Below are 22,763 nucleotides of genomic sequence, written 5' to 3' on the forward strand. Positions count from 1 at the left end.
TGAGAGATGTTGTACAACTTGTTGAGAGTAGTTAGATTGGCTGCTGACCTTTTTTAGCTTTATAATCTGCATTGATGGAGGTACTCAGTCCTCCTAATATTACTTAGGTATGTTACATTACAGGAGTGAGAACTAGACACTCCGCATCCATCCCAATTTTGTAACTTGTACCTAACCCTCTCCTGTCTTGAGAGCAGAAATTGTTTTTGATATCAATGTTCATAGTATCTCCCAATTTGATTGGTAAACTGCATGGCTTGATTGCTTTTTTTGGGACCATGTTTCTTTCTTTCTCTCAAATCAAAATATAAGTGCATGATGGAAAGCCATTAAGCTGTAGCTTTGTGTTAATTATTGCTTATTGGCAAGTGTCTAGATTTGTCCTCGAGTTTTTCTGTTCCACTAAGCATCCAATTATGTGATTCTTTATCATCCTCAAGGGGTAAGCTTACAGAAGCAATTGCTGCTTTATAAGAAACTTAAACAGTAACAGTTTTTACATATTGTTGGTTTAACAAATGACGTTCATATTTTATCTACATATATGATATTAGTCACGACAATGTCAAAGACTCCAAGGTATGAAGAATGCGGGGAAAGAACCTGTTTTTTCCGTCTTCTTTTTTTCTTTTTCCTGCCTTGTGGAGAATGCTGATATGGGGCACGTTAAAATGTTGTATAGCTGGTCTTGTAGAGTAGCAGTGTTTATTGTTTTGTTCTTTGCTTTTAGCTGTTGTATGCCGATGTTAGAGCTTGTTACTTTGAACGGGCCTCCACCACCACTCGCTCCAGTATTTGGTACCCCAGTCATGTCATTTTGTTAGAATCTTCCTGGGAAGAAAGGCTCCAGCTGGAGTTGCAGTTGCAACTGCTTCAGTATTGCTTCTTGGCACACTGAACTTGCAACTACATATGCTGAGATATATTCTTAAGCATTTGGTTAGAATTTTGATTTGCTTCTTCAAGTGATGATGATAGAGTTTTATGAGTTTGAAAGTAGATAAATTAAGGTTGCTGAACAGAAAATCTGCAATCACAGGGAAACCAATGCAAAATGGCAGATACCTCTGAAACTTGCCACCACTAATAATTGGCACTGCATTCATTTGTACTAGTGATGAATTCATTGGAGGACCATGCTCACTGCTGCTTAAGATGGGATGACCAGGTTTCCTCTTCAATGATTCTGTTGAAAGGAAAACAAAACATAACAGGAGGCTGATATCTGATGTGGAAATCCAACATTCAGCATGTCATCTGCTTCAGATACATCTCATAAAATCAAAAGTAGTAAGCTTTGTGCATAAGTGATCATGGAGAAAGTCTACACTAGAAGACTTGATGTTCTCTAAATATAAATTCCACCAGAAGACCAGAGTGCTCAACGATGTTAGGCATTCGGGAAACAAATGACAACAGCAAAAGATCCCTTGCCATCTTACCTGCATCCTCCATCCACTGCATCAAAATTTGTTTCGATTATGCAAACTGCACAGCATTAAAAAGAGCTAGTTTTCGGCTGGTCACAGTTGCCAGTGATTTTCACAGTGAAATGCCATGAATCGTATGACCTACATGATAGTTGGTGCAAACAGAAAGCAGGTCATCTCCGATGGGTACACTATTCTGAGTGAAGGGGCCTACCCATGCAGAATGCTACAGTTAAGCTCATGCACGCATATACCTTAATTAATCATCAAAAAATTAAGAAAAAAGTAGTGTATCTTGTATTAAATTAATATTTATTTAAATTCAAACATAATATATTTATAGAAATTCTAAATATGATTATTTAGGAGAAAATAGATTATTTGACATAATTCATGTTTGTTATGTATTTACGTACATTCACCATTAATATTATAAATTGTATGTACTGTCAACTAGATTTTCATTGAAAATTTTATAATTTAGTTTGTTTGTTAACTGGTATCTTTTAACAAATTAATTCTTGCTAAATTATATCAACTAATTAGACTTTTTGTAGATAATTAAACAATTTTGGTTGGAATTCAGCAATTGAGTTCAAATATAAATAGTAATAAAAAATAGATAACGGATATGTTCAATTAAAAAATTACTCCATTTTTTAAAATATGGAGTTGAGCTAGAATATAGATGATCATACTGAAAATTATGAATTTTGAAAAAAATAATATTGATACATATATATAAAGTCAATTAGTATATTTTTTAAAAAACTATTACAATTTAAAAGTTAAGCGTTGAGTTAAAATAAAAATAATCATATTGAAAATTATAAATTTAAGAAAATATTGTATTGATACATCTATATAAAGTCAATTATTATATTAGTTTATATCAAACATTGAAGCTAAATTAATTATATAAGTTATATATATATATAAAACATATAATTCCATTAATGCCTACTTACCAAATAGAGAATTTTTACAACTAAAAAAAATTTCAAAATTCTAGAAAATTAAAATTGAGTCAAAATTGCTCAATTTTGGTCAAAACATTTCCTTCAAATTTCCTTCAAATATATATACTAATAGATATGTTCAGCATTCCAAATCAATTGGTAAATTAATTATGGCGAGTACATCTTCAAGCTGAACACCCCCCATCCCCAACCCCCCAAAGAGAGAGAGAGAGAGAGAGAGAGATATACAAGATATAGGGAAGCACAAGATTTCAAGGGATAAATTACAAAAATGGAAACAAAATGATCATAGTGAGTTCGGAAACACCACGGTATACAACTTTTCTACGCCAGAAGAGAAGAATCATTTACTGCTTTCCAGTCCCAAGTTCTTCTGGATATCTCTGGTCAGGCTGAACTGCAAGGTGTTATGCCATGGAAATAGCGTACGTGTAACAGGAAGCTTCCGCCGAAGGTCCTAAATTATGTAAAACAAAGAAGTTGGAGACAAAAATGTCTTCAATGTACTGGAGTAAAGATGATATATAACTACAGACCTTTTTCGAGAAAGTATTCAGACTAGACTCAAGATTTGGTAGTTTGATGAATAAAATCACAAGGCTAAGACATTTAATTCAAGGTATAAGAAAAATATTGTTCCTGGGAACAGTGTATAAGCAGTTACATGATGCTCCAAAAATAGCAGGCTAGAGATTACGAAAATGATGGGAGGAGAACAAAGAAGTAGGCTGGACCATCAGAAGCTACAGCTTGGCCTTGAGAAGCATGCTTGCATTAGCAAAACTTTATTACGTATAATGAAAAGCTAAACTATGTAAACTCGAAGACAATGAATAAGCAGCATAGTAATTTTGTACTCAACTCTGAGGAGATGACTAAGAAAATAAAGTACCTTGAAAGTGGTGTCAGGCAAATTGGAATATGACACCTGCAAATAATCAGGTTCACTAAAAGAGTAGGTATATTAATAAAAATGCTTCGTCAGAAAGAGAAAAGGTAGGAACCTGAAGGGAATTCAGATACTCCGTCTCATGGTGGCGAATAATGGTGGTCAAGGAAACCGCACAATCATCAGGTGACTGAAGGGTTAACACATAGCAACAATATTTTGTTATTTCTGCAAAAGCTAAGCACATAGCAACTATGCATCTCTTTTCATATCATGCAGGTCTTCACCATACATACAGGTTTTCCTACTAACTGCAGTTAAGTCGGAGGGATAGTAAGAACAAATTGTCTTGATTTTGTTGAAGTCCTCTCCGAGGCATGGCGCATAAGAGGACCGACATGGAGGCAAATTGTCATAGAAAAATTTTCTAATTGCCGACTAGATTAATATTAGAATATAGTGTTACAGTTAATCTAGTAATGTCTTTAACAAATTACATTTGATATCAAGAAAGTTGGAGATTAGTAATAAGTCTCCCTTACAGTGAATTTTACATCTTTGAAACCTCAATGTTGTCAGCATGATCAGGCAAAGAGGGAATGTAGTGTCAAAAACAGAAATCCACTCAAACTTTCCAGTTTATGAGTTACATTATTCCGGCTAATGGAAAACATGCCTATCTAGACCAACCATCTCAGCCTTGTAAATATGTCTCATGAATTATATTCTAGATAGACCTACCATGCAATGACACCATAGTCACAACTATGCTTGTCAACATACCCTGTGATTGGACTGAAATGACATATCTATGTGAAAGGGGATGCTAGTGATACTAAATCGTCATTCATCCAACCAAGCATAATAGAAAGAATCTTGGTGCAGAATTCATTCTTAAGTTTTACCTGGAATATTGTGGAATCTTTGCATTCATGCTTTGCATCCAACTGAACATTTCCCTCTTCAAAGTAGTGGGCTCCAACCTAATAAAGTAGAAAGTTGCTATTTATTTCTTTTTCTCTATGGTCCCTCTTTAGCCAAAGTACAACAATGAAAACAATTAAGTAAACTCACTCCAGAGAACGATATTACATCGAGAATGAAGGAATACCTGAAGTTTACCTCTAACTTCAACAATTTGTAGCTCATCCTTGAATTCCATGTGCCATATTGACCGCCAACTTCCATTGCTACAAGAAACAATGGAAGTAATGAGGTGAAGCAAACATGAAAGAATCAGAAATCTCGTAGGGCGATAATGTATACTTAGGATGAATTTTCCAAGAGATGAAATCTACTGTATCATGTACCACATACACATAATAGTATATCTAATCTATTTTATAGTATTAGTGACATGTGCAACCAGACTTCCAATGCATCAACTTTGTCAAATCCCATTTGACAGAGGGCACTGACAGTACATTTTCCTGTCTTGTAACAAGTCTAAAGTAAATGAATTAATCACATTTTCTTTAACTTTCCAACTTTTTCAAATAGTTTATACTGAGAATCACAAGATTCTCCATTTGATTCTAAGTGAAGTCTGTATAAATTCATCATTACAAAATTTGAATGGTTATAAAGGCCTAATGTTATTTTGCTCATTTATTCCAATGGATATATTATTTATTCATCTTTAGAGTTGATTTCTTCAGTTGTCACTCAGTTACCTGGATGCAATAGAACTTCTGCACATTAATCATTGGAAAATCACTTGGGTTGGGTGCCTGTTTTATCATCCTTCACAAAATTGATGGTAATATACTATGTGAATTATGTTATATACAATTATCTATTGTGATTAAAAAATCCATGCCCACTATCTCTCCATCACAAAGCATGAATTTTACTCTAAAATCTGCGACTCCTCCAAGCATGTCTAAAAAAAAGCTTAGTCATACTTCCCGTAAATCAGCTCTAAATAATTAATTCATGGTGTCTTTCCACAAGGCAAAAAGGGCAAAAGACAGGAAAAAGAGAAGAACATTCCAATAGCGTAAAGTAGCATTCTGAGAATTGTTCATTTTTGTATTGGACCAAATAGGCATGGGAAGTTTACTTATTTGTATAGCCCACTTTAAGATAGAAACCCCTAGACAACCTAATAGAAATTGTATATTATTAGGTCAAAAATTCTTTATGCTTCATTCTAAACACAAAAACTTTGAAGAAAAGGTAGCACATCTATGTCCAGTTACAGTGAAGTCAAAAGATGCGTCACATAGTACAGAACTGAAAGCATAACATAATTAACCAAGAAACATAAGAATATAGCATATGTTATAGTATTGCAGTACTGGTGCTATGATAGACAGGGCGTACCAGAAATTTTGAGGGCTGTGTCTAGCAGCAGAAATTAGCACAACAAGCTCAAAATCTGACCCTGGTTCCTCCACGTCTTTTCCATTGGCACAATAAACTGAACACACTCCTTTTGGATATGCTTCACTGACATACTTGATAATTTCTGCATCCAGGGCACACCTGCAAAAAGGAATTTAAGGTTAGAAGGAGAAAAAACACAAGCAACATATAAACTCCCAGCAAGTGCAAAGGATTGGGGGAAAAAGAAAAGGAAAAGGAAGAAATAAAGGGAAAAAGCACAAAGAAAAGACCAACCACATCAATGCTTATTACATACTAAGCTTTATCAAACAAGATATAGAAATGCGTATCTATATGTGAAGCTTCCCTGTTTTCTCTGGCCTAAAATGAAGCAAAAACACAACCGTATGTAGGCTTTTAGAAGATATGTCACGTCAAATGCTTACATTTTTTGTCACAGGATCTAACCTTTCAATGATTGAACAAAACACACACCGTAGGTTTAGAGGGATACGTTCACATTTCCAAATATGATTCACATTAACACAATTGAATAGCAAATTCTTCATATATTCCAGTCATGCAGAAGGCAGCACATCGTTCCAGAAATATTTAATGAAGTGATTGAAACATCAAAATTAATACACTGTACCCTAATGCACCCCTAGCAGTAAGAACGAGGAGTTATTTGACATTGGCGGTTAACCAGATGACTTGGTTTCCACTGTCAGCTACGAAGAAAAACTGTTAGAATTATCCCACTCACATAAGGAAAACCTAGAATCCCAAAGTCATTTGGCTTGCAAGTAAATTCCGACTAAGTACATTACCAAGTATAACCTATTTCACTAAACTCTGATGATGTAAAATTACCAACTGTCACCACTAATTTATTGGAAAAATTGAAGATATCCAAAACTATGGCTTTTCAACCTCTTACCTAAAACTGCTCAATCAAACAGGACACTCAAATTGGGATGTTGGAAGTATCTTATAATCTCAGCAATATAGAGCATATTTTTTTATTACCATCTCCGTAAAGATTATATTGACTAGTATCCCATATTTGAACTTGCTCACGCTCCATTTCATGTGCTCAAGATCTGTTAAACAAGGCTCCCTAGGACTGGTAAAAAATCAGCTTAATCTTTGCCTAGCAATCTGAATATGTTAAGTTTCACCAGCATCCTATTGACTGAATCAATGGTTTTTTCAAGGGCCCTCAGAGAGCGAAAACCTTAAAGATAATGCCCGCAGGTCTTTATCTTTAATCCAGCTTTTGACGACCCGAGGGAAATAAAAAGCCTCCGAAAGAGGCGGCGAGAGCTGATTCGTAGAAGCAGCTCGAAGCTAACATCTTGATAAAAAGCATAAAACAATTTTTTTCTGAAGAAGCGTACAGTTTTGCAACAAGTAAGCACCATAGCATACCGATATTCCTCAATATATGATGAGGGAAGCTCTTCATCATTTGCTGGTCTAGCATCTTCACAGACCTGAATCAACATAAATGCTATAACATAACGCAAGGGAAGAAAATATAAGAGTTTGGCACGTATAAGATTGAAAATTTCTGACGGGCAAACATCCGTTTTTTACCTATTCCATGAAAAGATTCTACCATGTTCATGTTGACTAGTTTAAACTTTAAACCATAATAATGAGGGGACTGCTTACACCATGCTCATTACCTCCATCCCAAAGTAAAAGTTCTTTTCTTGAATTTAGCTTTTCATTCATATGATTGTGAAGTGAAAATCAGAATGCTCATGGGGTACTCCAGAGGAAATAGCAAGCATTATTGATGATAGAAAAGCATTTTGTAAATTTGCCGACAATAGAGAAATCTACAGGATAAAACCTTAATTATTCTAATCAAAGCACCAACGATCATGATTCACATAAACAAGAGGAGGTATAAGTACAAATGACAGAAGTAACATCTGAAGAAATGGTAAGTCTTCAGGCAGCTGCTACGAAACAGCAATTGAATAAAGGAAATTTGACACCACCTTCACCGTTCCCCTATTATTATGGGTAATTACGCAAACTCCTCTCTTAGTTCCACAGTGACAAATATCCCTCTCCCATAATCAGAATTTGGTCAAAGCTTGACAGAATTCATTAAAAGACAAGTTTGCCACCGACTACAGTTTTATAGTTACAGGGAAGTAGTTATAATGCTTTTATAGTATGAAAGGAGGTATTATCTTATATTTTGAATCTGTTTTTACTTTTTATCCTTTTGCACAGGAATTATCTGCAGCCACAAATGAATTGCTCCTTATGCAATTAATAGAGTACGTAGTGGATGCATTCATGTAAACTCAAGATAAGTTAACATTCAGGGGTATGGCAAGATATGAGAAAGGCAAAAACAATCATTGCTTGAGCTATCAACTGATAGTAGAGGGTAGAATATTTTAAGGAAACACATCGAGCACTGACTTCAGCTTCTACATATTGCTGAGCTAGGTAATTTCCTAATGTTGCTTCCGTTGGATCATGCTAGCCATAGTTCTTGGAAATGATAAACCATTATTTAGACAATTAACTTCCACGACGCAATGTATTCTACCCTTTTCTTTGGCAGTTGAGTATCTTTGCTGACAACGAGTATTTTATTAGTAAGTTGCTAAAATGGCAGGAACTTAATTAGATTGGTTCTTATGGTTTGTAAGTCCAAGGATCTATAAAATAATGGGATAACCCTTGAAAGGATGTGAAAGTTAGGTTTCATCACTTGACGGGGGTATAATTGTAATACTTTGTATAGCATCATCTAAATATACGAGCACCAATTTGGGAAGTCCTAGAAGTTCCGAAAATGACATCATCAGATGCTATCAGATTGGCAAGTGATGAATGTTAATCAGAGACATAAGGTGATACGGTATAAAATTAAAGATTGTTGTTTTTCCTATTCAAGCTAGGAAGGGCTCCAGAATTTAGAGGAAGATAGAATTTCCTTTTAAAATTGTGCTCTCTTTCTTTTCATTGCTTCACCTTCCATTAAATGGAGAGGATTGATGGTACATTTGTTTCCTTGTTTTTAGGATCAACCTACAAGTGGCATTAATCTATCAAAAACCTATCTATCATAACATATATATATATATATATATATGTATATAAGTGATACTAGCAAGGGGATATCTGAGTGGCCTTCCTTGGTGGACTTTTTGCATTGTCTTTGCAATGGGCCGTGACTTAGTGATTCTTTCTGGGCCTAGGTGCTGGGAGAGTGGCCTGGTGTATTTCGTTTCCAGGCCAACCAATATCCCATTCCTAGGCCTATCACCATATTTTATTCCTATCATAAGGGCATTATAATTTCAACTGAAGATGGAAGATTTGGGTAATTAACCAAAGTAACAAGTGAGGGGGCTGTAGTTATCCCTTGAATTGGGGATGCATCTACTAATAATAATCCGCCGAAGAAATGTTTCCAACAATTTCAATATGAGTGTTTGCCTAGAGACAAGACAACCTACTAAAAAAAGGAATGGGCCAAATCACTTTCACAAATCAGATCAAACTCCACAAAATAAAACAACCACCTAAAATTTGGCATGCAACGAATCGAAAGTTCAGAAAACCCTTAATTGACAGAGCAAAAAATAACGGACAAGAAATAAACAACAATTAACTTCATTCCCCTTAATTGAGATGGATTGTCGTTGCAACTCACTTTTGCAAATTCCAATATTCTAGTTCGGAGTTGATCATCTAGCTCTAGCTATAATCTTGGGTGAGAATAGGATATAGGAGAATTTGCAACTTGTTGGTTTGTGTAGAAAGAAGTAATTTAATAAAAACAAAAAGAAATAAATTTGACTACTTATGTTTCAACTTCTTCATGTCCTTTCAACAGAGTACAGGAAAAAGATAGATTCTTTCGCTGGACTAAGTCGAATCCTTTATTCTTTGTTCAGTTTATGAAATGCTATCCCTTCCCATCCAGCTTCCCAAAAGGGAAGAAGGGCAAAGAGGGAAGAAAAACAATGATTATCAAACTTGTGCAGTGATATAGACAAGTGTGATGTGAATCGTCAATCCATTCCGAGTATCAATTGTTTACAAAGGGCAATAGGAAATGCAGTGGGGACCTTTATACGACTTTAGGATCTATATCTTATATGTTATCACATAACATTCATTTTGTTTGATGCAGATACTATTTCTATAATGCCCAAATATGTTGTGTGAACCTTAAAGAAATAACAATATAATAAATATTTCTCCACTTGCGAGGATTTGTTTTCTTCAGATGTGAGAAATCTCGCAAGGACTGCTTTCATTATGACCCTCAGGGATGCACAAATGTAACGATTTAGTAACACAAACCATTTCTTTAGCAACTTTGCCTTTTGTGCCCAGAACCTACATTAGGTGAGAACATAGAGCAAAGAAATATGAGTTTATGAACAATTCTAGCAATGAACTGAGTGCTTCAACAATTCCTAGAAGAGTGGAAGAGAAAAGCAGACTTTAAAATTGTTCTTTATCATGCAAACCATGGAAATCAGTAGTCTAATTTAGTTCCTGAAATTGGATCAGTAGGAAAACTGCAGGCAGCAAGTAGTTCAGAGCACTTCGGAGCTGGTTTTTTGCAACTGCGACAAAGCTGCCTAATTACAAACTCATTTATCTCTGAACTTTGACAAACATATAGGGCTTGTGTCTAGATGATCATTGAAATAAGCACTTCAATGAAATGGGGCATCCCGTGCCCCCACTATGTCCTTAAACCAGAAAAAGACATCACCGCTTTGGTGCTCTTTGCAGATCTCATAACTACATTGAACAGCTTTGGTTATTGCATATTGATTACCACCTTTCTATTTTGCAGCTGTTCTTTTATCACGTCCCTTAGGACACCTTCATTATACATATACACGAGATGTCTCTTTCTCTTAGACTCTTAACACTTTGATTGATTGAGAGTTTTCTTTGTGATCAAAATTAAAGAATCAACTGGTTTCTTGACATTGCAGGTTGTTGGCTTGGAAGCACTTTGTCCTACCCCCCAATAATTATTAGGTGATCTCACTATCTACTAAACTATGTGGTGTGTCAACTCATTAGGCATCTTTTTAGTGTTCATATTGCTAAGCTGTTTTGATATGTTGATGTGCAACCATAGGATAAATACTAAAATGAAAACATTCCTCTCCAGATAAATTCCAGATTAATGTGAGCAAGGCCTGATCTTGTTGCCAATAAGAAAGCACCAGAGTCGAAAGCTTGGTAAAAACAAAAAGGCATCATAAAGTCCTGCAAGCATATTGATTTAAGACTCATCACTCATGGCAACAAGACGAACCAACTTACCTGTTTCACATGGTCAACTCTTGCAACTTGGGCAGTCCTAGGATCAAGATATTCATTCTTATCAATCTCGCTAAATGATGAAACAATAACCTGCTTACAGAAGATAAGATATTGAATCAAAAGGCATGAAGAGCTAGTTGTCTATTGGACTTCATTTCATTAGGGCCTACTTTAGCCAGGAAAAAGGAATAACCACAAATATTTCAATTCTAATTTCAAGGACAATTTTGCATGTCATCAATTATAAAACTATTTTATTAGAGACTCTGTTTACGATCTGCCAAGTTATGTCTGTATAAGTAGATTGAGAAGCTTCTATATCAAAACGGGCTGAACCAATCCAGAACATTGAAACTCCAGAAAACCATGCTTGAGAGAGAAACTACTGTAATCAAGAATTCTGCATTATATATTTCCAACGAATTTTCAATATTGTACAACATGTTCATAAAATAGTTACCAAAAAAGCTATTCATAATTCCTAAATGCATACACACAAATTATTGAAAGTGGCCAATCTTGCATTATCATTATGAAATGGTGTAGGCATCTGATACAGCAGATGCTTGCAGAATTGAGCTAATTAAATGAAATCTCCCAGAAAGATGCTCTATAATTTTCAACCTAATCTACACCCAAATGCCCCTTCACTTGAAACCTCACCATTTAGGAAGAACATTTCTTAAGTCTGAACAATTTCAAGATAAGAATGGCACCCAGCAAGCAACATCAGAAGCAACAGACCAGTAAATGAAACTCACACTTCAAAATAAACCAACAGTAATTAAGCAAAGTTCTCACATCATCGGCGTTACCTCACCACTTCTATCCGGAAACTCGAGGCAAATCATGTGGGCTTTGTTGTAAAGGGGAAAAGCCTCGGCCACCGCCGCTCTATACACTCTCTCGTTCTTCAAAACCGCCCTAATATCTGAAGCCAACATTTTGCACAAACAAATTTCATTTCTGCCATTCACCAAGCTTACATTCTTGTTCTATATACACGCATTCCTAAGCACAATGTTAGATACCTCTGGCGACGTATTGGATTTCTCCGGCCGGAGAATTGAGGAGAAACCATTTGGCTATCTCCATTTTCTGCTTGTCAGTGAGCTGAGACGCAGTTTCCTCTTCGTCAGACATTTTCTGAGATCCCAAGGGTTTTGGAAGTTTTTTCAATCAAAACTTTTCCCTCTGATGTATCTAAGCTTATATACAGTTAAATAATAATAATAATAAGGGGATGCTATAGTGCCATGTTTGGTTGTGTTTATCTTTAAGTGGAAAATATGTATTTTTAATTTTATATTGATGTTGGTGTACAAAATGAGAATATAATTTGATTAGTAAATGAAATCTTATTTTATATTATTAGTGGTGTCAATCATATATACTTTTTTATTTGATTAAAATTATAGTTTTAGTTTTCGATAACGGTAAATTGCATTAATGAAAAATAATAGTACAATACGGTTCAAGCATCAAAAGTCCCTTCAAATCAGGGATCTTCCATAGTCTATAAGGTCCCCGTGTACTAACAGCTGAGGGGAGTTTTAGTTTTCATTGTTAGCTGTGGGTGTTAAAGCAATATATCTCTTTATTTGACTTTATTACTAGTAGTGTCAAATTAAGTATATTTTTTATTTAAATAAAATTCATAGTTCTATTTTTTATTGATCCAAAATTATTAGTAATGTCAAGAGTAGTAAGCAAAGACGAGTGTAGGGTCTGACTTGTTGGCATCTATCGGTAACGAGTCAAAAAAAATATTTAGACCATATACTGTTAAACGATTATCTTCTTGTGCTAAGGTTTCAATCTTTCAAAGCTAAAAGTATGTTATTGGACAACAAATTCTGTTTGTCCGGAACTTGTGACATGTTCTCAAACAAAAGATTTCAAAAGCCTCAATTGACGATATTTTATCCATGAAAGACAAGGTCCAAGTCGTGTTAGTCTCCATGACGAGCGTCTGAGAGATTGATGTTTCTCTTATAGAAAAGAAGGCAGTTGATTATGATAGGGCGAGACCAATGTCTTCCAAAAAGTTTACCGAAGGAGAGACTTGCTTGGCAACTTATTAAAATTAAGGATTGTCCCGCCTAAATTAAAGAGTACAAAGAGATTAATCAATTTAAGTCTACAAAGAGTGAGTTGGAGCGTATTAGGAAAGGATATGATGATTTGGAGCGACAAAGGAAGAACTTGTTTCATACTTAACACGATAACATGAATTGCTGCAAAGTGCTCAAGCTGATGTTCGTGAGATCAAAGATGGATTAAAGCACTTGAAAGTAATTCTCCTTTGAGCAAAGAGACAATGAAGTTACTTGAAAACTTCAGCAATAACTCTTGCAATTGCTACGGAGAATTTAGGAAATTTAGGTCCCTTTGTTTGTTACTTTGTCCTTTTTTTGTTGTTTTTTTTCTTTGCCCCTGTGTCTTGACTGGGATTATGTATTAGAAAATATAATTTTTTTCATCTTGAAATCTATGAGTATGCTTCAATATATCTTATTTTGACGACTTTAGATGAGAAATAAAGTTCCTTCAAATGTTATGACTGAATTTAGAAATATCTAAGTTGTCTAAGCAGCTTATTGAGAGACTCAAGTCATTATGTAGTTCAAAAAGTACAAAATATTTAATTGGAGGGGAAGGTTGTTTACAGTTTACACTCATGCGGGCTAGGAATATCCATAGATTAGTCACCCTGGACAAGGTGAAGTATTTCTACATTTTAGCCACATGAAATACTTTTAGTTGGAGTAGATTAGAAGTTTAATCATATGCGCTATCGCTAGTGATAAGCGTGCATAGTTTATGCTCATGTGGGTTGGGAGTTTTTTTTTTTTTCTCTTTCTTTCTTTTTTTCTTTTCTCTTTTTTACTTTTTCTTTCCTTCTTTTTTTCTTTTTTTTCTCAAGCAGTATTGTTAAAAGATTTTCATTATCGAGCCTATTCTCAAGCCGTCTTCAGCACCAACTATACGCACATTTGTGTTGACTTTTATGACAACATATGGACCATCGGATTTGGTGAGAATTTATTCCCTATCTAGTAATTATAGGCCTCCTCACTGTGAGTGCCAAATCATTAAAAGAAAACTGCCAAACCTTTTTATTAAATGCCTGGATAGTCGAGCTTGGTAACACTCGAGCCTTTGTTGTACTTCAATCTCTTTTCATCGAGAGCTTCCAATTTTTCAAGTCGTATCCGAGTATTTTCTTGTTTGGTAAGTCCTTGTATCCCTATCCTTAAAAGTGGAATTTGTTGCTTAGGCGGAAGGACTGCTTCTACTCCAAAACCAACACATAGGGAGTTGCTTGTGTAGGTGTTCTATGAGTACTTCTATATACCTAAAGAGCTTCTCCATCTTTTCATGCTAATCCCACCTTGACTTCGCCACCATTTTTTTTCAATAGGTTGCACAAGGTTTTGTTAAATGCTTCGACAAGACTGATGCAACAACCTAGTACATGGAAATATTTATTGCTTAAAACCAAACTTTTTAAATAACTTGTCTATCAAGCTATTGCAAAAGAGCTTCCCATTATCAATGATGATATACCTAGGCACCCATAGCATAGCTGTAAATGATATTAATGCATATAAAATAGTGACATTTTGTTTCTTCACTTCCTTAAGAGGTACCGTTTAAGCCCATTTAGAGAAATAATCAGTTACTACCAAGATATACAAGTGACCACTGGAGGACTTTGTCATAGTTCCCACAATACCCAAACCCTAAGCGTTGAGAGGCCATGAAGCAATGGTAGGATCGATGCAACGATTCAGGTGGTTGGTGGATAAGATTGATGTGAGATTAACAAGGTTGACATCTCATTTCATAGTTCATGCAATTTTTAACCATAGCAGGCCAATTATAACCTATCCTTTTTATGTGGAAGTGCACCTTTGGTACAGAATGGTGAGCACCATAAATTTCTAAACGATCATCTTCTATAGTTTGAATTTTTTCATCATCACTTAGACAGCATAAGAAAATTCCACCACACAAACGTCTATAGAGTATGTCTTTGTAATAGATAAAACGAGATGCTTGTTGTCGGATGTCGGCCCTTCATCGTGGATCATTAGGTAACTTCTCGTACTTTAAATAGTCAATGAGTAGTTGTCATAAATCTTCCTTTTCAACTTTGGAAAATCTAAATGACATGATTTTCTTCTTCTTGGAGTGTGTCGTCCTCATCATCACTGAAGATTGGTAGTATGATCCAACTATTATTAGTATGATCCAACTATTATATATCGATATACGTGTTTTTTTTTTATCGGTCATTGAAAGTGAGAGGTAAGTTCGCTAATGCGTCAGCTTGTCTATTATCTTTTCTTGGTAGATGCTTAAATTCTACATCTCCAAGCCATCCCATAAACCTTTTATGTAGTCTGGTACGAAAGCAACTCAAGCTTTTTGACTTCATAGAGACCAAGGAGCTAATTGACTACTAACTGAGAGTCTCCATATACCTTGAGATGCAGTCATTCTATGTCAACAACCATTTCCAATCTAAGAAATAGAGCTTGATATTTCGCGATATTTTTTAAACGATTCTGAGTCAAAGTAAAGGGGTAGGGTAATACTTCTCCTTTAGAGGTAACAAAGACAACTCCAACATTGGTTCTTTCTTTGTGGGGGGCTTAATTAAAGTCATTTTCTAGGGAGGTGTGACTTCAATTATAAGAACATCTTCATCGGGTAAGTCATCGGATAACTCCCACTCTGCAGGCATGAGATGATCACCTAACAAGTCTGCTAGAACTTGCCCTTTCAGGACATTTGGGGGAGCGTATGTCATCTCAAATTGTTGCAGTTGATGGTACCATTTCACGAGTCTATCAAAAAGTACTGGCTTTGTCATGACATATTTCAAAAAGTTTACTTTTAAGACGAGATGAACACTGTGGGATTGAAAATAATGCCTCAACTTCAGCATCACAAAAATGGGTGTCAAACATAATTTTGATATGCGAATAGTTAAGCTCGTGTGGCATCACCTTTCTACTCAAATAGTATAAATCATTATCCTTTCTTTTATCGCTCCTCTAGGCAAGTAAGACTCCCACAGAGTGTTGTAAGGCAGCAACCTAAAGACTTTAGGACACTTAGGAATAGGTACAACCAACAAGGGGGAATGTTTTATCACAAACTTCATCGTACTCGAAAGGTACATCCTTCCTCGTCAGACGACTATAATGGTTGATGACAACCTACTAAATTTGAAATAATCTTTGAAGATATGTTAGCTTTCCATGCAGGCTCTTAAGCTTGTGGATGTTTTAAGGTTCTAGTATTCTCATTATGGCATCAATCTTGACTTGCTCAATTTCTATAGCCCGCTGGTGGATGATAAACCCAAGACATTTTCCAAATGTAACTCCGAATGTACATTTAGAAAACGCTCAAAAACTTTCCTCAAAGTCACGAAGATGATCCCTCTTTTCTTTTATTTCACAACTAAATCATCAACGTAGCATGCGATACTCTTGTGAAACATGTCGTCAAAGATCTTTGGCATAGCTTTTTGATACGTGGTGCCATCATTCCTCAGTCGAAGAAGCATTACTTCGTAGCAACATATACTTTTAGGAGCTCGAGATGCCGTCAGTCCTTCGTTATTGGTGCCATACATATTTGATTATATCCAAGTGATACATCCATTAAAAATAAGGCTTCATGAACTATAGTGACATCTATTATTAGTTCAACAATTAGTAATGGAAAGTCATCTTTGGCGCATGCATTATTCAAGTCCCTAAAGTCAACACACATTCGAATTTGCCCATTCTTCTTTCTCATCGGAACGATACTAGAAATCCATGTAGGATACGTGACCTCTTGAATGAAACCAACTTTGATGAGTTGTTTACTTCACCTTTAATCAAAGAGATCAACTCAAGTTGAAATCTAAGTTGGGCTTGTTTGATAGAACAAGCTCTTTTCTTCACTTATAGTAATGCGCAACTACTTTTGGGTCTAGCTGGGCATTTATCTATAAGACCATGCAAACACGTCTTTAAATTCCTATAGTAGCGAAATGTGTGTTTTCTCTTCCTCTGGAGTTAGTGAGGAACTTGTGTAAATTGGCCAAGGATCTTCTATGTTACCTAGATGGACTTTTCGACTCATCGACGACGGTTTTAACACATTCCTCATCTTTTAAAGGGCATTTTCTGCATTTTCTTCTTCAACTCATCATTTTCAATTTAAGTGATGTGGTAAGCTTGGGCAATATCTTCTTTGGCATCACCACTCTTCTAAAATATACAGACTTATCGTAGTCATTACCACTGCTAATATAATTAGGCGAGTGGCACATTTTCCCTTCATCCTCATCGTCATGCTTGCATGAAGATCATGTTTTTCGCTTTAACCTTTAGGAACCAGTTAGAGTCGTGTGAGATTTCATTCTAGAAGGGATCAAGCTTTTACGCATTGGTGTACACGAAGACTTACCTTTTTTTTCTTTTAATGTGTATCTTAAACATGTTTTTCTTTCGACAGACCACTCTTTTGCAGAGATCCAGTCTATTGAAGATGGATTAGTTGTTGTCCCATGCACCACTATTCTATGTGGGTCAACTCTATTGAAGACAGATTTTTGTAGATTTTCTTCCCTTTTGTCATCTTCAATTGAAGAGAATTCTTCAGTGACATGATTATTATTGCCCCTCTTTATGGCAATGCAGATAGGCTTAGGAGGGGTAAAAGTCGAGGCCTACTCAAGAATCATGAATCACATATCCCTTTTCCTTCAACATTACTTGGGTAACGTTGAGTCTATAGCACTTATTGTTGGTGGCTTCAGGAGGAAGTTTCCCAATGGTTAACCTTTCTTGTGGATTATATCTAACTTTAACGAGAAGTTTGAAGGCTTTAGGATCATATCCTTTTTCATCTATGGCCAATGCCTCATGTCTTCTTTCTTCTTCTTAGGTTAAGGGAAGAAATCCTTTGAGTGGAGGATTAGATGGTTGATTCATATTGATCTGAGTCAATGGTAAAGTCAGATTCTTTAATAATTCAGCTTCAATAATATGTGATTCGTTCTTTCTCATGCATTGAATACGACTTGGTTTTTCTAGGGGTGGAATACTTTTTCCTCTTTTAGCATCTTCAATAGAGTACTTAGCATCGGCACAGTGTGGTTCGACTCCGGTAAAAGATTTGTTATCACCAAGCACTTTTTTTATAATGTCATTGCGGCAGTATTTGAAATATTGATGCCATGTCAAAGGGACCATAGAATTTTCATGTAACGAGGGGTATTGAGAAGCATGTTATAGGAAGTTTTGGCATCTATAACAAGAAAGAGTGTGGTTGACATTCTCATGCGTGGTATTACATGAAGCATTGTTGTCTTCATAGGATCGATATATGACTGTAACAAGATTTGTTGATGCCACATCCTCTTTTTAAACACGAAGCACTTTTGTATCAAATGCCCATCTAAGGGAAGGTATTTGCAATACTTTGGATTATCTACTTCATTTAGCTACTTCAGTTCGCTTCATTTTAGGTAGCTTAATAAGATCAACCTTCAGTAAGTTATCAAACATCGCGAAAATATGAGAGTCAAGATATTGCTTCTCTTGTATTTCCTTCAAGGTTAAGTTTTTCGGTGGTTTCTCGTATGAAACATTATTCTTTAGGATAATGTTATCTTTTCTTGTACTTCGAAGCTTGAAGGGTGCTACATTCACCGCCATTAACCCCTTGCCCGAGGCTTTTGGAAAAGGTTTGACCTTTCTTAACTTCTTAGTTTTTCTTAGTTTTGTGAAGCTCCTGAATAGGTGGTAACTCAACTCCACTCGTTATCATGCTTAATTCCATATCACATGCTCGAGTGTCTAATTCTTCAAAGGATTTGGCTAAAATTCCTTAGAGAATATACCAAAGGTCCCAATGCATCTCTTAAATGCACATATTGATGGCAGAAGCTTCAGATAATCGATCTTCACATTAAAGCTCATATTTCTCTATCTATTCATGTAATTGATGATAGGTTCATCTTTCCGTTGGTGAGAATTTGTAAGTTCAATCACGGTAACAGTTCACTGAGTCATATTAAGCAATTAAGAAATTCTTGTTCTAATTGCTCCCACCCATCAATTTGGTCATGCTCTAAGTCAATATACCAGTTGAGTGCATTGTCTTTAAGTGATTGCACAAATTGCTTGACTAAGTGATCCCCATATGTTCTAGCATTGTTGCATGTTTCAACGAAGTGAGCCATGTGCTGCTTTGGATTGCATTTACCATCAAATTGCTGGAATTTTGGTGCTTGATAACCCATTGGCATCTTCAACCTGTCAATCCTTTAGGTGTAAAACTTGGAATAAGTAAGGGATAACTTAGATCTCCCCTCGATCTTACTTCTGATGGTTCCTTTAATAAATTCTTCAATTAGTCCATAAGAATCAATCCATCAGATGAAACTTGAACCTCTTTCGCAGCCTTATCATTCTCATTATAATGTTGCTTTGATGATGCCTCTACTTCATTGTGAGCATCAATTGTTTCCCCATGATATAGCTCGTGTCAACGTTATCTGTCTTGTTGATCAATCTAGCAATTTGAGCATCTTGCTCTTGGATAGCTTTGTAACTCTCTCTATGGCTCTTTCCAAACTCACAATTCCCTCTTCTATACTCGTAGCATTTGTCACCATGACTGATGCCACATTTTTAACGAAAGAATAGCTAGACACGGAGTGAGGAGAGGATGGAGGATATTTATTTCCATCATTTTCACTTGCATGGCTAGGTAGGATTAAGTCATTCTGGCAGGCTCAACGTGAGGAGTTATCTAGGATTATTCTTTAAGTTTCTTTGGCATGCTCCTTGTAGTAACATTAATACTCTTGGTACTAGAGTTTGAAGGTTTTTTGATATGGCGAGTTTGGAGTTCATCGTCTTCAAAGCTTTTACTTAAATATCCATTTAAGTGCTCTAGATCTTGATGAAGGGGAAGAGAAAGGTAGAGAGGTCCCGCTGAGCATGCTAAAATTTGTGAGGGTGAATTTTATCACGTCTGTAAATTAAAATAAAAGAAAATTAACACAAATAAAATGTATAGATTCAAAGAAATTGAAATGGCTACAATCTCTATTCAATCCTCCAATTCTTCTCTTCAAAGATAGTGTTTGTAGAGTTGACAAATTCAAAGGCAAAAATCTTCTTGTAGATCTCATTTGGACTTGAATTTGAATTCCTATAGCATTGATTTGAGGGCTCACGCTTGTAATCCCGAACTACTATAGCCTTAACTTGAAATTTGAGAACTTGATAGTGGATTTGCACTTTGATTTTCTTGAAAATTTACTTGGGTATTTATAAAGTTAATTCAAGGGCGTAACAACTGTATTCCCAAATTAAACGATATATTTGTTCCGCATCTTCGATGAACGACTCGATCTCTGCTTCGAGTGATTGAATATTCTTGAACTCGAGAAACTGCATAGAGAGAATTATTTTGGTCTTCTTCTCTCGCTTCACCCTTCGTTCTCTATGTATACATGTGTGTCTTTTAAATGAGTTTGAAGGATCTCATTTATATAAGTGTCAAAGAGGTAGTGTTATAATGTATTTGAACACCTTTCATATTATATTTTGGGCAAAATGCAGACACCCCTCCCCCAACGTATGGGGTCATTTGCATTTTACCCCCCAACTTTTATTTTTACACTTCCCCACTCAACCTTTTGAATTTGTTGGACTTTGCACTTTCCGATGAATAATGATGGAATATTTTGTCCGGGTGTGTTCACGGGTCTAAGAGTGATTTTGAATTCGATAAAATTGTAAGACTTAAATGCAAACACCCCCTCCCCCAACGTATGGGGTCATTTGCAATTTGCTCCCCGATCTTTTAATGAAAACAAAATAAATAAAAATAGGAAAAATGAAAAAAAAATAAAAAAAATGGAGAAAAATTTAATGCCTGATTTGTAAATAAACTTCACATTACAAGACAAAATCAAACAAAAAAGCCATGAACTTTCTCTACATCAGGCCTGTGAAATCTCTAAACGGAACAGAATTTTTTTTTAATTTCAATCCACAAATAAAAAACTTCAACACAACCACAAAATCAACAGAACATTATAAAAATTGAGAATAAATCATAGAGCTACTATCTAAATTGGATCATAAGCCAATCATCAGTATCACTAGTGGGTCATTGGTGTTATTTAAGTAGGGAGTTCTACCTACATAATAGGATAAGCATTAAACTTTCAGTAGATTTATATCTTAAATTTATAACAACTAGAAACTGTGATTTCTCATTTCCATATACTTATAAAATGCTAAGGTCAAAGATAGAATCCAAATCTTGATGACGTATGTCATTATGTGATGTTTATATAAAATATATCAAGTAAGAATATGGTTTATCTTATTGAGTTAAATATAAAATTATCATAAGATGGAATGTAATTATGGAGGGAGTTCAAAAAACCCAGATGAGAAGAAAAAGAAAAACTCACCAACCCAGATGAAGAAATTGAACTGCAACTAGCCCAAATGAAAGAACCACGAAAGAGTGCAACTTCACAATAAAACCAAATACACTCCTATTGTATAAAAAGAGGCAAAACCAAACCAAACCAAAAAAAGAAAGGAAAAGTAAAAGAAAATTATGTGTATTTCTGTCGATCGCCACCATCAAGCATGTGTATTCTAACTGTGCCAACATTACATTTGGCTTGTAATGTGAAGTGGTTTATCTGCAGATCAAGCATTAAATATTCTGAAAATTTTCTCCTTTCTTCTCCATTTTTTCCCAATATTCTTAATTTTACCGAATCCAAAATGGCTTTCAGGCGCATGTACACATATGGAAGAAATATTCCGTTGTTATTCCCCAAAAAATACAAAGTGCAATAAAATCAAAAGGTTGGGGGGAAAAGTGTAAAAAAAAAATGGTTGGAGGCAAAGTGCAAATGTCTCCATATGTTGGGGGTGGGGGTGTCTGCATTTAACTCTTATATTTTTATTTTTTAATTTAAAGAGATAAATACATAAAATATTTGACATGACATAATTAATTAATTTTGAAATTATCTCCTTAATAGTTCTATTTTCTAAAGATAAATATCAAATTATTTGTTTGGATTTGATTGAAGCATACATTAAGTATTTTGAATTTTTTATTGCGTAACATAGTTTGATTGGCCGAAACAGTTCAATTCTAACACTTGTCGTTTGTTGATTTGATAACGAAATATATATTAAATTATCAATTAAAATAACAATTTGCACTTGGAATTGATTTAGTAAGTTCTAAAATATAAATAGAAAAATATTTTTTTTATACTTAATATATTACTTTCTACTTGTCATTATTTAATTGGGTGCAAAATTAATTTGTCTATAGTATCGCAGTAGGTCTACTATTAGAAAAAATAGGTATTAATGTCAATACAAGCATGATGAAAATTCGTCGTTCTAATAGTTGGAATACTTCAAAATTCACCCACATTGGCATGGTTGCATCCCCCAAGCCTTTTACACAGGTATTGATCAATCTATGTAGTCCTGTCAATAATCAAAATCCCACAATTACAAAGTCTCATACAGTCTAAGTCACTGAGTTTGATTGCTTTCCAGTACTGTTTGAATATTAAGTTGTGTTCCTATTAATTTGACCACAAGTACCCAAGTGAATGCTTTCGATTAATATAGAAATCACCCATACTCCACAATTTTGAAATTTGAACCTTCCGGTCCGCAATTAAAGCTGAAATAAGCAGCAACACAGAGCAAGCTATATGAGCAT

At 35.2% G+C, this 22,763-nt stretch overlaps 1 protein-coding gene across 1 annotated transcript; it reads right to left on the minus strand.

Annotated features, from left to right (window-relative positions):
- Window positions 1–2,485: 2,485 nt before the first annotated feature.
- On the minus strand, window positions 2,486–12,170 carry CPA (Subunits of heterodimeric actin filament capping protein Capz superfamily). The gene is made up of 10 exons (XM_011093783.3): window positions 11,993–12,170; window positions 11,777–11,892; window positions 10,962–11,051; window positions 7,059–7,123; window positions 5,625–5,786; window positions 4,411–4,489; window positions 4,205–4,282; window positions 3,415–3,489; window positions 3,303–3,338; window positions 2,486–2,867 (listed from the first exon to the last, which is right to left on the minus strand). Exons 1-10 carry the CDS (start codon window positions 12,102–12,104, stop codon window positions 2,754–2,756), a joined length of 927 nt encoding a protein of 308 aa, XP_011092085.1. The 5' UTR covers window positions 12,105–12,170; the 3' UTR covers window positions 2,486–2,753.
- Between the last annotated feature and the right edge of the window lie 10,593 nt (window positions 12,171–22,763).

This window comes from Sesamum indicum, linkage group LG10 (assembly GCF_026168435.1).
Source record: "Sesamum indicum cultivar Baizhima isolate 11 linkage group LG10, ASM2616843v1, whole genome shotgun sequence".
Taxonomy (NCBI): Eukaryota; Viridiplantae; Streptophyta; class Magnoliopsida; order Lamiales; family Pedaliaceae; genus Sesamum; species Sesamum indicum.

Coding starts and splice junctions, on each gene's coding strand:
- CPA (XM_011093783.3), bottom strand. CDS start 12,104: ATGTCTGACGAAGAGGAAACTGCGTCTCAGCTCACTGACAAGCAGAAA. Junction 11,893..11,992: donor AATCCAATACGTCGCCAGAG/GTATCTAACATT, acceptor TGTTGGCTTCAG/ATATTAGGGCGGTTTTGAAG. Junction 3,490..4,204: donor AAGATTCCACAATATTCCAG/GTAAAACTTAAG, acceptor TTAACCCTTCAG/TCACCTGATGATTGTGCGGT.